The sequence below is a fragment of the Bipolaris maydis genome (genome assembly GCF_028858645.1).
Source record: "Bipolaris maydis strain C4 unplaced genomic scaffold PSV08scaffold_2, whole genome shotgun sequence".
NCBI lineage: Eukaryota > Fungi > Ascomycota > Dothideomycetes > Pleosporales > Pleosporaceae > Bipolaris > Bipolaris maydis.
Window position 1 is genome coordinate 1449493 of NW_027093858.1, and position 15450 is coordinate 1464942.

At 50.4% G+C, this 15450-nt stretch overlaps 3 protein-coding genes across 3 annotated transcripts; 2 read left to right on the forward strand and 1 right to left on the reverse strand.

Annotated features, from left to right (window-relative positions):
• Nucleotides 1–1975: 1975 nt before the first annotated feature.
• On the forward strand, nt 1976–9561 carry PSV08DRAFT_407230 (putative alpha-glucuronidase A; the record flags this gene model as incomplete). The annotated part of the gene is made up of 12 exons (XM_014229118.2): nt 1976–4474; nt 5289–5638; nt 5699–5930; nt 5994–6063; nt 6097–6271; nt 6323–6374; nt 6456–6521; nt 6564–6705; nt 6811–6826; nt 6869–6890; nt 6969–7008; nt 7968–9561. 12 exons carry the CDS (start codon nt 1976–1978, stop codon nt 9440–9442), a joined length of 5139 nt encoding a protein of 1712 aa, XP_014084593.2. The 3' UTR covers nt 9443–9561.
• A 371-nt stretch (nt 9562–9932) lies between these two features.
• Nucleotides 9933–11826, reverse strand: PSV08DRAFT_358953 (uncharacterized protein; the record flags this gene model as incomplete). Its single annotated transcript, XM_066092975.1, has 2 exons — nt 9933–11597; nt 11746–11826. The coding sequence occupies 2 exons, from the start codon at nt 11824–11826 to the stop codon at nt 9933–9935; spliced, it is 1746 nt and encodes a 581-aa protein (XP_065949783.1).
• A 1766-nt stretch (nt 11827–13592) lies between these two features.
• Nucleotides 13593–15311, forward strand: PSV08DRAFT_347365 (uncharacterized protein; the record flags this gene model as incomplete). Its single annotated transcript, XM_014229114.2, has 3 exons — nt 13593–14460; nt 14528–14811; nt 14886–15311. The coding sequence occupies 3 exons, from the start codon at nt 13593–13595 to the stop codon at nt 15309–15311; spliced, it is 1578 nt and encodes a 525-aa protein (XP_014084589.2).
• Between the last annotated feature and the right edge of the window lie 139 nt (nt 15312–15450).

Below are 15450 nucleotides of genomic sequence, written 5' to 3' on the forward strand. Positions count from 1 at the left end.
ACACCTATTCTACAAAACTATATAGTTAGGTTTTTCTCCTCCTCGCCCCGCCATTTAGGTGATTCTGAGTGGTGTTAGTAGGGGGTAGCCTTCTATTCTATGCTACTATTGTGGCTGAAATAGAGAAAACTTTAAGCCTAAGCATAATTTAAATATATAAATATCATGCGGTTCCTGCCTAATAACTCCTAGGGTAGTGTACCTTGATAAGGAAAAATAAATAAAAATAGCAAAGAGAGTTTCTTAAGAAGTAATCTATATAGGCTTAAAAGCCTACACAGTTCTCCTCTAATAAATACTAAGATTTTGGATTATAGTAAGTAGGTCTAAGTGCTAAGGTTTTAGTAGTCTTTAATAACTATTAGGTACTTATTAAAGTCCACCGGGTCCTTGTATAACGTCTTTAAGTAGGCGATTACCTGTTCCCTCGTGCGTAGTGCTGTAGGGGGTCGTCTTAGCTATCTTAGGTAACTAGGGGCGTGTTGTCAGTATAGAATGGTATAATCTAGGGTCTTCAGGCGTCCATAGGTGTAGTAGAGCTTTGCAGCGTTGTGCTGGTATTTCTGGTGGTACCAGGCAAAGTCACCGTATGAGGTCCTAGTGGCCAGTAGCGTAGCGAGTCTTGGCCGGGGTAGGCGGAGTTCTTCTGGGGTGCGCCCAGTGTCGTAGGGAGCCGTCGGTTGGTAGGTACGGAAAACATGTCATGTGCTCCGAGTCTACGGATTTGCTCCATGATGGGTCGCAGTAAGACAAGATCTTGTAGAGAGAACTGGGAGTTTATCACTAGTTGATAATCAAGCCTTCGTATTTGCGCTTTACAAGAAAGCTCATTATTGAGTGCGCCGCCATACGGGCGCTATCCGAAGGTGACAGCGGTACGGGAGTAGCCTTATCGACCTCTCATCTCGATGGAACACTGTGAAAAGATCGGCCTGGGAAATCGTTCAAGAGGTTGAGTCGATCACGCAAACCCTGTGAGACTCTGTGGAAGACGCTGTTGGTTCCCCGCGGCCAACTGGCAACAATCGAATCATTGAGAGTCCTTCACATCAATCCCTCCACCCGTCTTGGATCATATCTTCCTAGATGTAGCAACCTATCACCCTAGTCTTGAACAGGGGATCCGTATACAAAGAACAGAATCGGTATGTTGTCTTCTTTCGAGCTCGTGGGGTGCACTAGCACGTGATATTGCTCCGATCACTATACCGGATCAAGACTTGAACTAATGCATTGCCGCGTATTTTCGTTGTTGGTACAAGTCATTTATCAATCAAGGTTCAGCGCTCGCCCGTGTGATGAACGATAAGTCGCGACATGGTCTGAGTGCTCTTCAAGGAGAAAAGAAATCCCGTTGTGAATATGCAGCGAATAAAGCTCAAAGGATTGCTAAGATGAACGATGTATTGGCCGCAGGTTGTGGTACTTTAGACGATATCCGAAGTTGGTGCTTGTGTTGCGCCTTCTTCTCGGACTCACAGTGTAGCCACCTCTTTCCTCGTCGTCCATGCCATCGCACTACATTGCACCAAGCACTGCCATCATCACCTCTGTGCGGTCAACGAAATTTTCCACGAAAAACGAAATCTCGCAAGCCTTGAATGCACACCTCGGGACGGTGAAATGCGCGGCGTTCAAAAATTGCTACTTTGGTCATGAGACACTACGAAATGCTGATCATTTACTTTTCCCCGCACTATTTCCCCACAATTCCTCCACTGAAGTGCAATTGACCCCTCCGCACACTTGACGAAACCGGAAATGACCCCAACTTGCTGGCCAGCTTTTAGCCTGAATAACGGCTCTTTCTATTCGATGTTAGATACTCGGTTGGAATTGTCGCGATAGATACTATCCTAGTCAGACTACTGACGCGTCCATGTTTATTGGAACTGAAGATTTTAGCAGAGTATAAATTGCTTGCAATGAGGCGGTATGGACCTCGAAGGTTCCTTACGACACTTTGAACACGGCCATGCGGTTGTTATTCACAACCTTACTTTGGGCCGTCGGTGGAGCCCTCGCCGAAGACGGCTCCCAGGGCTGGCTACGATATGCCCGGATCCCAAATGGAGCATCCGCTCAATCGGTACCATCAACAATCATCGCACTGAATAGTACACGGATCAGTCCCGTATATACAGCTGGTCAAGAACTTCAAAGAGGTGTACTAGGCACCACCAGTAAACAACTCACAGTGAGCACAACCGCCAGCCAGGACCAGTCAGCCATCATCGTCGGAACTACCGAAGCTTATAGCAAGGCATACGGGAAGATTGGCGAATCTGAAGATTTGGAAGATGATGGATTTTACCTCAGTATAAGCCCAGGAAAAGTCATCATCATCGGCCAGAACGAACGTGGTGCTTTGTATGGTGCATTCGAATACCTCTCACAGCTCGCACAGAACAATATTACATTCGGATCCAAAGTATACAACCCTCAGGCACCAATTCGATGGGTTAATGAATGGGACAATCTTGATGGAAGTATTGAGCGGGGCTATGCTGGCCCATCAATCTTCTTCCGGAACGGTTATGTAGTCGACAACACTACTCGCATCGCTGAGTACGCCCGACTACTCGCGTCCATTCGCGTAAACGGCGCCATTGTCAACAACGTCAACGCAGATCCTGCTCTACTCAACGATCGCAACGTAGCCGGTCTCGGCAGGATTGCAGATGCTATGAGGCCGTATGGAGTGCAGATTGGCATTTCACTCTATTTTGCATCCCCCCAGCAATCCCTGGGCACTTTCGACCCACTAGACCCCAGGGTTGATGCCTGGTGGGCGAACATCACTAACCAGATCTATTCAAAGGTCCCAGATATGGCAGGTTACTTGGTAAAAGCGAATAGCGAGGGCCAGCCGGGACCGCTGACATACAACCGCACTCTGGCAGATGGAGCGAACATGTTTGCAAGGGCTTTGAAGCCTCATGGTGGAGTAGTCATGTTTCGTGCTTTTGTGTACGACAACAACCTCAACCCGGCAGATTGGTACGCGGACCGGGCAAATGCACAACTCGAGTTCTTCCAGCATCTCGACGGAAAGTTTGACGAGAACATTGTCTTGCAGATCAAATTCGGGCCTATTGACTTCCAAGTCCGCGAGCCGCCGTCCCCATTGTTTGCATCACTACGCCACACTAGCACAGCCATTGAGCTCCAGATCACACCCGAGTACCTGGGCCAAAACTGCCACTTGGTATATCTTGCGCCACAATGGAAGGAAATTCTAGAATTCGACATGAGGGCCGATAACACCGAATCAAGAGTCAAGGACATTGTCAGTGGAAAGCGTTTCAAACGACCAATCGGCGGATATGCTGGCGTCTCTGGCGTTGGTTCTAATACGACATGGCTGGGAAGCCATCTTGCCATGTCGAACTTGTATGCCTTTGGACGGCTAGCCTGGGATGCGTCTAGTGGCTCGGAAACGATTCTCCAGGATTGGATTCGTTTGACGTTTGGGTTCGACCAGGATGTCCTTGACACCGTCACAGACATGTCTATGAAGTCGTGGCCCGCATACGAGAACTACAGCGGCAACCTTGGTATCCAGACACTGACAGATATTCTCTACACCCACTACGGGCCCAACCCAGCTTCTCAAGATGGCAACGGCTGGGGTCAATGGACGCGCGCCGACGGCTTTAGCATTGGCATGGACCGCACGGTACGAAATGGTACTAAGAATGCCGGACAGTACCCGCCCGAGATTGCACGGATATGGGAAAACATTGAGCTGACTCCGGATAATCTTGTGCTTTGGTTCCACCATGTGCCGTATACGCATCGGTTAAAGTCCAACAAGACGGTTATTCAGCACTTCTACGACGCGCATTATGAGGGAGCGCAGACGGCGCAGGAGTTTGTCCGCCAATGGGAGTCTCTGGAGGGTAAGATTGACAAGGAGCGGTTCGAGCAAGTCTTGTTCAGACAGACGTATCAAGCTGGACATGCGCTCGTGTGGCGCGACGCCATCAACGAATTTTACTTCAACCTGTCGCGGATACCAGACGAGGCCAAGCGAGTGGGCAACTACCCGTACCGGATTGAGGCGGAGAGCATGACGCTGCAGAACTACAAGGTGGTTGCGGTGAAGCCATTTGAGACGGCGTCTGGATTCAAAGGCATTGTGACGACGTCGAATGGGACGACTGGTGTAGCGAAAGCCAAGGTGCCATTCGCGAGCGGGAGGTACAATGTGGCGGTTAACTACTGGGACATGATTGGCGGCAGGTCGAAGTATCAGCTCAGTCTTGGGAACCGGACCGTAGGATTGTGGACGGGCGACCTGGAGGACAAGCTGGGCCACGCGCCATCCGTGTATCTCGATGGACACTCAGCGACGAGGATCACGTTCCGGAACGTGTGGGTAGAGCGGGGAGAGGAGGTGCGCATCAGTGGACAGGCGAACGGAGCCGAGCCAGCGCCTGTCGACTATGTTTCCTTTTTGCCATCGGGGATTGTTGACTGAGAGGAAGGGGACAGGGAGACAGGGAGCTGTAAGATAGATAATGGCAGATTAATGAATCTAGTCGCAATCGCACCGAGATGGCATACACGGGGGCCGGCGGGAGGCCTTGGCGTCATTTCCCTTGCAGGGATGTCCTGTGCGCTTCCCGCGGCGCTAAGCCTGTCTGGGCGGCAAATCCCCTTTTCCTTCGTCCGCCGACATGGACGGACAGCCCGTGACAGTCGCCGCCGTTGGTGGTTTGGCGACGGCCTAAGGCTCACACGACATGCATCCTTTGATGCCTTCGTGTTGCCTTAGTGACTGTCGCTGTAACACTTGCGCTGCGAAGGGGAAAAAAAGCAACACCCCCCAGCTTGTGTGTGACGCCCACCCCGACCGCCCAGCGCCGCAAACGTCTTTGATAAACACTGGGCTGAGGCGCTTCGCCGTCACACCTTCTCCCCTCTCCTTTCTCCTCGCCCTTCAAGCCCACCCTAGGCCACCGAGTATCCGGCGGGCACGCAAAAGCCTGGGATCCGTGCCGTACGCCGTTGCTGCACAATGTGACAAGCCCTCCGCCTCGACCAAGTCTTCCCAACTCATAGCAGCGCCCGCTGCCATTCTTCCAGAAAAAGTCTCCCCGGCTGCACCAGCAATCCATCGGTGCCTCGTCTACCGCACTTGCAGCCTCGCCACAGCACCGCGAGTTGATGGCGCGCCCGAGTACGGTCGCCGCTCGATGCGCTGCGCTAGGGACATCGATCGGCCAGGTTAGAACTGCTTTGCATGTCCATCATCCCACTCCTTGCGCTAATATCCGCTCCAGATCATCCCGGACATCAGTAGTTTTGCACGCAAAGTCCGCGATGCCAGACATGATCTGAATGCCATCAACACCAATTTGATCATCATCAGAACAGGCCTAGCCATTGCCCAGGATGACTTTTCCACAAAGGCCGCTGGGCTGCCCCAATCTCTGGTTGACGCAGTAACACGTGTCATTGATTCTTGCGACGACACCAGTGATCGCCTCCAAAAGGCCTTTCTCAAACTCTCTTGTAGTGCAAACCCAAGGGACGATTGGCGGGACCTTCGAGACGGGCCTTTGGTGAACCTCCGTCACGATCTCGATGCCTCAAAAGTCATCCTCGAGCTGTCTCTGGACTATCTCGCCCTGTAAGTGCTGTCGTTCCCTGTGGGAGAGTCCCCAATGCCAAGGTTGCTCACGACCCGCAGATTTGGTCAGCAGGACACCCTGGACGCTCTGCTCCAGAGTTATGTCAGCGACCTGATCACGAACAGCGATGATCTCTTGAAGCGAACAGACACAGATGAGATTCATGTTAATCAAACAGCACGAGAAACACTGTCTGCACTACTTCAGGCTGTCCGCTTACTCCGGTCATGCATTACAGCCGTGTCAAAAGAAGGAACCCCAACGACGACAACGCAACCAGCAAAGAGATCAGTAATCCCGCGGCCAGATTCGCTAGAGCCCGTTCTGGGCGAAACGCCTCGAAGTGGAAGGAAGAGTCCCAATGGTAGAAAGAGTCCGAGTGCCCAGAGTTCGTCCCATGCGAGCATGAATGATAGTGGCATTGGTACATGGCTCGCCAATGTCCCGTCGTTTGAAGATGCGCAACCCCTCTCGTATTCCAACATTGAGAAATCGTCAGTGTTGCGTCTCGTAGTGCCCTCTTTTCAGGAGCCCACTACCCCATCACGCGGTACCTTTTATACTGAAGATTGCGCCTCCTCCGCTCAAACCCTTGTGGCACCAGAATCGCGACTGAAGAAATCGTACAGCTGGTGCACCGACCTATCAGGAAAGGCAAGCACTCGGTTGCAGCTCGCATCAAGCTATGCGTCCAGACATGCATCAAGATATGCGTCCATTGTTTCTGGCTCGGATGTATCAATTATACACAAGAAGATCACCTCGGACCGGATAGCCGTTACAAAAGGCAAAAGAAAAGAGCTGGAGCCTCGCCAGAGGGAGGCCGTTGACCGCATCCTGGCAAACATACCTGCAGAAGCGACGGCTGCTGAAGTCGAAAGAGTCATTTGGGAAGGCGCGACCCCAATGGCACCGCATACCGAGTTTGGATTCTTCTTCATGAGAGCAGCCTACGAAATGTCCACGGATATATTGCCTCTTTTAACGGAGTTTGGAGCAGATATCACTCGGAAAAACGTCGCACCAACGTCATACTACACCGCTGTGCATGCCGCCACATTGGGATGTCAACTCGACACAGTACGTTACCTCGCTTCTCAGGGCCATTCACTCGACACACCCGACTTTCATGGCGAAACTCCCCTTCACCTCGCCCTCCGGACGCCTGGAGCGTCGGCAATAGCAAGGTACTTGATAGAAGCCGGTGTGGATGTCAACTCGGAATCAAGAGCTGGACAAACGCCGCTACAAGTAGCTCTCAAATCAGCTGGACTGGAACCTCGAGACCGAAGCGTGTTGATTTCGCTTCTCATTGCACATGGAGCCGAGGGTGAGGCAGAGGTTAAGAGAGTAATGGAATGCAGGAGGGGTAACGAGAAGGGAAAAAGCGTCCTCGGACTAACTTGACATTGAACAGGTGGTCCATGATTGGGCCTCACATAATTTTTTCTTGTGTAATGTGCGTCATGCGACTGTGTCGCCCAAACTAAATAGCATCCTAGTCGCATCTTTCTTGGATGGGCTTCGCATTTTTTTTATTGTATATTGGTTTTAGGCTAGCGAGGGGCAAACATGGACAGATACCCAATACCCTTTATTGCAATATCGCTGTTGGTATATTAACGGAACTCAGGAGCGATACCTGGACCAAGCCTCGTCTGTATTTCAGAAGCCGCTATGGTTATGCTGGCGGCAATAAAATTGGCTTGGAACTCTGATTTTAATCTTATTTTCTCTTTAGACTGTATAGAAATTTAAACAAGGCTCAGCAATTAATGAGTCGTTTCCGCAATGGGTCCTACAAAAAAGAAAAGACAGTGTAAATTAGCAGTGCCAGAGCATTCCTAGTGAGCATGCGCGATGGATGTGTGGCGGAGTCAGCTGTTGGTATGAGGTTGAATCATGTAAAGTGATGCAACCCGATGGCGTATCATGATGCATGGGGAAAATTACTGTGTTGGGAATAACGTTGATTAAATTCGCCTTGGATTTAACTTATGTTGACGATACTGTGGGGTATGAGTAATGTTCACGATCCTGAAGGCGGGAAGGAGCTAATCGCTGACCCCGCTACTAACTAATCACGCTCCACTTGCCATCGGGCAACTCCGTTATCATTGTGACAGATATTTCGTCGCTGATGTTCGTTGCTTTTTTTTCAATAGTCTCAACTCAACGTTTCAGCAACATGGCCGGCAAGGGAATCGATACGTACATGATGTGGGTGGAGGGCAAAGAGGTAGAAGGTGGAGCAGAGCAGTCAGTTAACGAGGCACAGAGTGAAGACTGATCATAATCGCTAACAACACCACAGGCTGCCAATTGAAGATCCAGCCACTGGCGAGATCTTTGCACACTGCCATGCGGCGTCTGCAGCCAATGTTGACGATGTTGTCAAGACTGCTCATCGAGTCTTCAAATCTGGAGTGTGGTCGAAAGCCCCACGTCATGTCCGCGCAGACATTCTAGACCGTATCGCCGCACTGCTGACGGAGAACCTCCCGCGATTGATTCAACTGGAAGTCCGGCAAACCGGGCGCGCTATCCGTGAAATGAACGCTCAAGTTCCGACCCTTACCAAGTGGTTCAAATACTATGCTGCCCTCATACGGACCGAGGAGCGCTCTGTGTTACCCACCGTTGGTAAACTTCACAATTGGATTGACAGAAAGCCTCTCGGGGTGGTTGCGCAAATTACGCCATTTAATCATCCAATGCTAATTGCTGTCAAAAAGATAGCGCCTGCGCTGGCGGCTGGAAACTGTATTGTCTTGAAACCAAGCGAGCTGACTCCGCTCACAAGCATTGAGTTAGGAAAGCTTATGAAGGAGGCTGGTTTGCCAGACGGTGTATTCAACGTGCTGCCTGGAGATGGTATCACAACAGGCAAAGCTCTAGTCCAGCACCCATTGATCAAGAAGGTTGATGTGACAGGAGGCACGCCCGCAGGACGCGCCATTGGGGCTATTGCAGGAGGAAACCTTGCACACTATACTGCCGAACTCGGCGGCAAAGCACCTCTAATCATCTTTGAGAAGGCAAATTTAGATTTGGCAGTCAACGGCGTAGCGTTTGCTAGCTTCATCGCCAGCGGCCAAACATGTGTGGCAGCAACTCGAATCATTGTGCAAAACAGCATTCTCGATGATGCTGTAGCAAAGCTCAAGACTAAGGCCCAAAGTATTGAGAAAAGAATGGGGTCACCGAAAAACGTTGAGTCGATGATGGGCCCACTCATCTCCCGAAAACAACTCGCTAACGTGGAGGCGCTGGTCAACGACGCGAAGCAAGCCGGGACTACGGCCGTATCTGGCGGAGAGCGCATGAAGGGCGAGTCATCGCTCGACGGCATTGACTTTTCCACCGGCTACTTCTATCCCCCTACCATCCTAACCAATGGCAAATCCACAAAAATCGTCGACACGCGTATATGGAGAGAAGAAGCTTTCGGTCCCGTGATCGTGGTCGTCGGCTTCGACACCGAAGACGAGGCTATCGAGCTCGCAAACGACAGTGAATTTGGGCTCGGCGCTGCCATCTGGACACAGGATTTATCGCAGGCGTTCCGTGTCTCGGAAAGTATCGAGAGCGGCATATGCTGGGTCAATACACATCATCGCAACGACCCGAGTTCGCCCTGGGGCGGCATCAAGAGTTCCGGTGTGGGAAGCGAGAATGGCGTTGATGCGTATAATGCGTATACTACGTCTAAGAGCACGATTATCAATTATGCGACGGAGGAGGAGGGCCTGGCGAGCGATGATTGGTTCAGGGAGGGTACGGGTGAGGTGAGGTATGGATAGTTTGGAGGGAAGGATTGCCTTTGAGGCGGTATTGGTACCTCTATGTTGTTACGGTATAGCACGGTTAGATATAGTACGCAAAAAGCGGCTTGCATATACTATTCTATCTTTCCACTCGCAAATTTGTGAATCATACGGAACCTTGCGTGCTGACTTAAAACCCCCATTACGGACTGCCAGTCTAGGTATCAACATTCATGTACATGTTCATTTTTAAGTTAGCTGACATGAGAGTTGCATTCTCAAATTAATAACCTTCGGATATAATAGGGCGACTGGTAATAATGACGCTGATAGTAATCGAAGATACTTATGTATGTATCGTCCAGTAGTAGGATTGACAGCCTCGCAAATTGTAGAATATTTGTAGTGATATTCCACTTCCAAATTTGAACTTGTGTATTGCTAGTATAACGACAACCCTTTCCATCCCGAACCTTGCCGGACCATACTCCTTATATCTTCTTTCTCTCTCTCTCTCTCTCAACTCTCAACCAACACTAAATCTCGCCATCTGCCGTACAACCCCCACACGCACCTCCCCGCCCCCTTCATCCACCCCTTCCTCTAGCACCGCAGCAACCCTCCCCAATACCTCACTCGTAGCAGGACTAAGATGAAAAGGAAACCGCTCATTCCACACAACCTTCATCTCCACATCCCTCACCCCTTCCCCATCCTCCCCTACATCACCCACCGCCCACCGCCCCAAATGCATCAACTCGCCATCCCGCAGATACCTCAGCAAAGAAACCAGCACCCGCGGCTCCCCCTCCAGCACCGCCTCGCCTCCCCAACTCTGAACTAACAACCTAAACCCATATTCGACCTGCTCCTCACCTTGTGCATCCGAATCACAAACCAAACACGGCTCCTCATCCGCACTCGCCGCCAACCACGCCATCTCCCGTCCCAGCAGCTCAAACGCCGCAGACGTGATATACGCATCCGCTCCACTCGGCCGTCGCCCGGGCGCCTGCGGCGTAAAGACGACACGGGACGCAGAGGGAGCAGCCCGCGGCGTCAAGCGGAGAATCGGGACTTGCGGTCCTCCTGTTGCTGGCGATGTTGAGGCGTGGAAACGTGAGCGCGATTTGCGTGAGGAGGCGAAGAGGGTGCGGCAGAGCTGCCGTTTGAGGGCGTGCAGGGCGGACGTCTGGATGGTGCGGGTGGTGTGGTGGGGGGAGTGGAGGCGGCGTTTTTTGGTGTTGCGAGGGTGGGAGGGGTGGGAGGGTGTGTGCTTTCGCTTTTGAGGGAGGAGGGTGTGAGGTGTGTTTGGGTGGGTTTGCTGCTGGGTGAAATGGGGAGTTGGGGTCTTGTTGTTTGGACAGTATATTGTGTTTGAGATTTGAGGGAGAAAGGCATTTGTGTCTGGTCGACATGTGCTGCTTTCGTGTATCACTGCATTATCATTGATTTCTGGCTGGGTGACTGTTCTGGCGCAGGTAGACACGTACATGTCCGACTGGCTCCCCTTTCTGGTCTGGATATGTGCCAGTAGTGCATCGATGATTTTATCTGCGGTGACACCTTTCTTCGTCAGCGGAGTAATGTCGTAGCCATCATCTTTCAGCAGCTTGAGCCGCACAATGTTGCTGGCTTTTTGCTTCCAGCTGATGCGTGACCAATCTCGGTCTAGGCTGTGACCTTCTCGCTCGATTATCTTTTTGGCTTGCGCCTCCCAATCTGATGGTTTGTTTAGTTGCTCGGAAAGGGCGCCAGTCTGGTGGGATGTGAGAGGCGTGAGTGTGGAAGAATTACTGGCTGGTGTGATGTTTTCTTCAGTCGGCGTAAGTGACTGCGTAGCATTTGGGGATAAAATACTGTTGGTGGCTTCAGCGTTTATACCTTGTTGTTTATTTCTCATGGCTACTATCAGGGCTTTGTCTGGCCGCTGGTAGTTGGTGGTAATATTTGCTAGGGCCAGGGCGCGGTTCATCTCTGCCAGGCTGAGAGAAGAGCGAGATGTTGATGTTTGTATTGTCGTCGAAGAAGCACTCGCTACCCCCTTTGATTTGGGTGTTCTGTATCGTTCTTCATTTCCGCCTCTTGTTCGTCTTTTTGGTAGTGGGAGTATCTTGCGCGACGGAAGCATAGTCGCAAGCATGCTGCTTTGAGACATGTTAAAGCTCATGTCTTCTTGAGTTGAGTTATCCTAAGATATGTCAGGCTTGCTGATGTGCTTTATCTTGCTCTTCTTCTTGGCCTTTTTAGATTGTTACCATATTTCCGTGTGTGAGAGTTTTCTAGAAAGGGCGAGACAGATGTTTTGTAAACAATTGCTGTGTTGATCAACTGGTTACATGGTTGTTTGTATCTTCCAACTCATAGTGAATGTAGGATTCCAGTCGCGTGGCATTGATGCTACGGAGTGAAAGCGCCATTTTGAGATTCGAAACCATGTGCAATGTCGAAACTAAAGTGATGATTGGGAGCACAAATCTATTTCTAGGGATATGTCTTCCGTTTGATGCTACATTGTCTATGCATAGCAGGGTTGTATATCATGTTAGTAGATATGTGATGGTTACTGCATGAATAAGTGTTCTTTCGCGATAAGGGCTTGAAGAAGTAATCATTTTACTAATTAAGTAAAAGAGAAAAGAGATAGTCTCAAAGGGATTCAGGGAAAAGTTAAAGTACATACGTCTGAAATTGCGTGAGAAAGGCGGTCACATACCTATGTATATATTTGAGAAGATGATTAAGACATTCAGATAGCACAATAAGACTCTAGTCTCGTGTTATTAGACTAAAACACAGGACAAATTCTAGCCAAGCTTAGCCTTAAGTATGATTCTTTGTGGTGGTTTGCGTACTACAAGCATGCATTGGCTGACTGTATTGCAAGATTGATGAAAAGGAAAGCAGATATCTGGATTGAAAATGGATAAAGATATACCATTACAAGCAGTATTTCAATCGTAAACTGTATATCCTGACCTCTCCAAACCTTGGGGAGGACTGTATAGCCGTTTTCTTAATACCATAAACGTTAACTATCCCCCCATGATCACGAAACTCAACGAATATCCAAGTTGCACTCTCCTTCATATTTCCATGCATGTGTTACCAGAACAAGTCCGAGTGAATATGGTACCCCAATGTCTGTATCCCTGTGTGATAGAAGAATAACCTTGACTTGTTTTCTTTCGTGTAGTCATGCTCACAGCCATAGACCCATAAAGAAGGAATTTCGCAGCCCACCAACTCTTCTTCTGAAAACCATGTATCAGCATAAGCCGAAAGCAGTCATCTTTTCAGATACCTACTATTTACCAGATCTACTCGATAAACGAGCTGTTCCCGCCCGCAACTGAAGGTTCTATAGCCCCTGCTGTATCTGGAGCCTCGGACGAAATCCCGGACACACTATGCGCGTATCTTTTAAAGGACCTCCTCTGCTGAAGGTGACAAACACGATAGTCTGACGCTATGCAGATTGCGTTAAGATCCCCGGCTGCACAGCCGAGACACAAGCACGCAAGTGCGAAAAGGGCGATGAAGGTCTTCATGATTGAAGGTAATGAATGATGTGGAATTAAGGCCTTGAGATGGCCGAGAGGGTATGGTTCGTAATGCAGAGATGGTTTGTGGGGAGCTGGGATTAACAAGTACCAGCTTTCGCGGGAAGAGCGAGAAATTTATGTGTGTGGTGTTGGTCCCTGTTTGTTGATAAAGCTCGGGAGCGCTGATGAGATGATGAACTCATGGTTACCAATTCTCTGTGTACAGTTTGGTTGGCCATGAGTATCTGATGTCAGAAGTAGATGTATCTGTAGTGGATGAGGAGTAGATGTTGAGTTTTTGTCCAAGGGGGAAGGATGTGCAATTAGAGCCACATCTGCTCCTGGACACTGAGTTGAATCGAAGCTCGCACTTGGTCTGGCAGCACAATCATTTTCTTCGTGGCAGCAGTGTTGATGGCTCACGTCACACGGTCATGGTGGTGTTGATGCAGCCTCATGCATCACAGGCTCTCCATGCGTCGCACCTTCCTTCACCTTCACACTGTCTGTTCACTTACGTCATCATCGTTCCACCGACTCTCCCACGACGTCTCTCATGGGGCCGCACCCCCACGCACGTGTTTGCATGGCGTATCAGCAGTCTGCACTCTTTTCACTACTCCGCTCTTCTATCGAGTGCCATGTCGGTCCATGCTCCAGTCGCCCATTTGGTGTCACCTGACAACGCGCTTGCTGCATGGATACTTGGTCGAGACAATCGCTCACAACAACAATTTATGACCCAACTTGACGGGAAGTCATTACGCTCCCATCAAACCGTTATCCAGATTGCGGCGAATCCAGACATGGCGACACCGGGATATAACAGGTATGCGCTGTTCGCCAGTGCGGACGATAACGCAACTGCTACGCGAGTTACACCACCAGACCCAAGCAAGAATCCCTTCTTGAATCAGGTCGCGGATGACTCGATACCTTGGGAGAAGGTAAAGAAGCGTGGTGCTCCAGTGATGGCGTCAGTCAGCCAGCCCTTGACTGACACCAAACACCGGGCCAAAGCCGCATCTATACAGCAACTTCTCAACAATAGACAGAAAAGCACTGCCCCTGTATGTGCCACTGAGGAAAAGCCACATGATCCCCACGAAAACTGGTGTGGCGTCTGCTCTCTCAAACTCCCAAACAAAACAGCCTTACAGAATCACATCAAACAGTCGCCGAACCACCAGAATTACTGCAACCTATGCAAGCGCGTGTTCAAGGACAGAAACGGCCTCAAAAACCATGTCGACAACTCGCTCGGTCACGACACGTACTGCAACCTGTGTCTCTCGGCGTTCAAGGACCAGTGGGGCCTCAAGAACCATTTCGAGAACAACTATAGCGTCGGACATGAGTTCGTCTGTCTGACTTGCCTCACAGGATTCAATACGAGTGCAGAGCTAGACCGCCATCTGCAGACGGCCGAGACGCACACGTGGTGCCAGACGTGCCAGCGCCGCTTCCGTAACCAGGATGAGCGTGATGAGCACTGGGTGAAGACTCTCAGTAAGTGACTGAATGTTTCACACAGTGCACGGGCCTTCTGGGAATATCCTACTGACATATCTGACAGGACACAAGCATTGTCTGCAACCCGGCTGTGCCTTTGACGGTCCAGATCAAGCCTCCCTCACCGAGCATCTGAGACGCGACCACTTCCAGTGCCAAGGATGCAAACACATCCTGCCGAGCCTGACCAAACTCAACCAGCACTACGAGACCTGCCTCTTCGCATTACCCTGCCCGCAATGCGGTGAAAAGTGTGCAGGAAAAGCCCAGTTGGAACTTCACATGACGCACTGTTTTCGATGTGAAGAGTGTAACTTTTACACGTCTCACAAGGGCAACTTTGACATTGTAAGCAAAAAAAGAAAAAGAAAACACTTGCATCGATTGGATGGGTGGAAAATCTAGGACTAACACCATCACAGCACATGACGAAGCATAGCTCCGCCAACCTGGTATGCTGGGGCTGCGACGTCCCCATGCGAAAATACTCGAGCCTAATCAACCACCTCGAGTCCGGCAATTGCCCCAAGCTAGGTGAAGCCACACCTCTGATGCGCTGTCTGGGCATGTGGTGGTACTCGCCGCTCTACATGGATCTCGATTTGCACGCGCATATTCGGACTGGTCGGGTGGACATTCACAAAGTGTGTGAGTGGATGAGCGAGGGTGCATTACACCCTTTTCTTTGCCGCGACAAAGAGTGCGGCAAGACATTTAGTCAGCTCAGTTCACTGCTGTTGCATTGTGAGAGTACGGCTTGTGGGTGGGACGTTGATCGGCTGAACATGCCTGGACTCGAGAAGGAATTCAGACAATGGTGTTTGAGGAGAGATAGTGGCGCTTGCTAGCTGTGGGTCTTGCAGCCTACCGGTGTTTGGTGCTTCATCTAAGGGAATCATGGTATGAGGCGTGCATCTGTCCTGTTAGCCCACAAGGAAGATGTACTTGTGAGATGACATTCGGGTCAGAGCTCGTCTGCGTTATTCG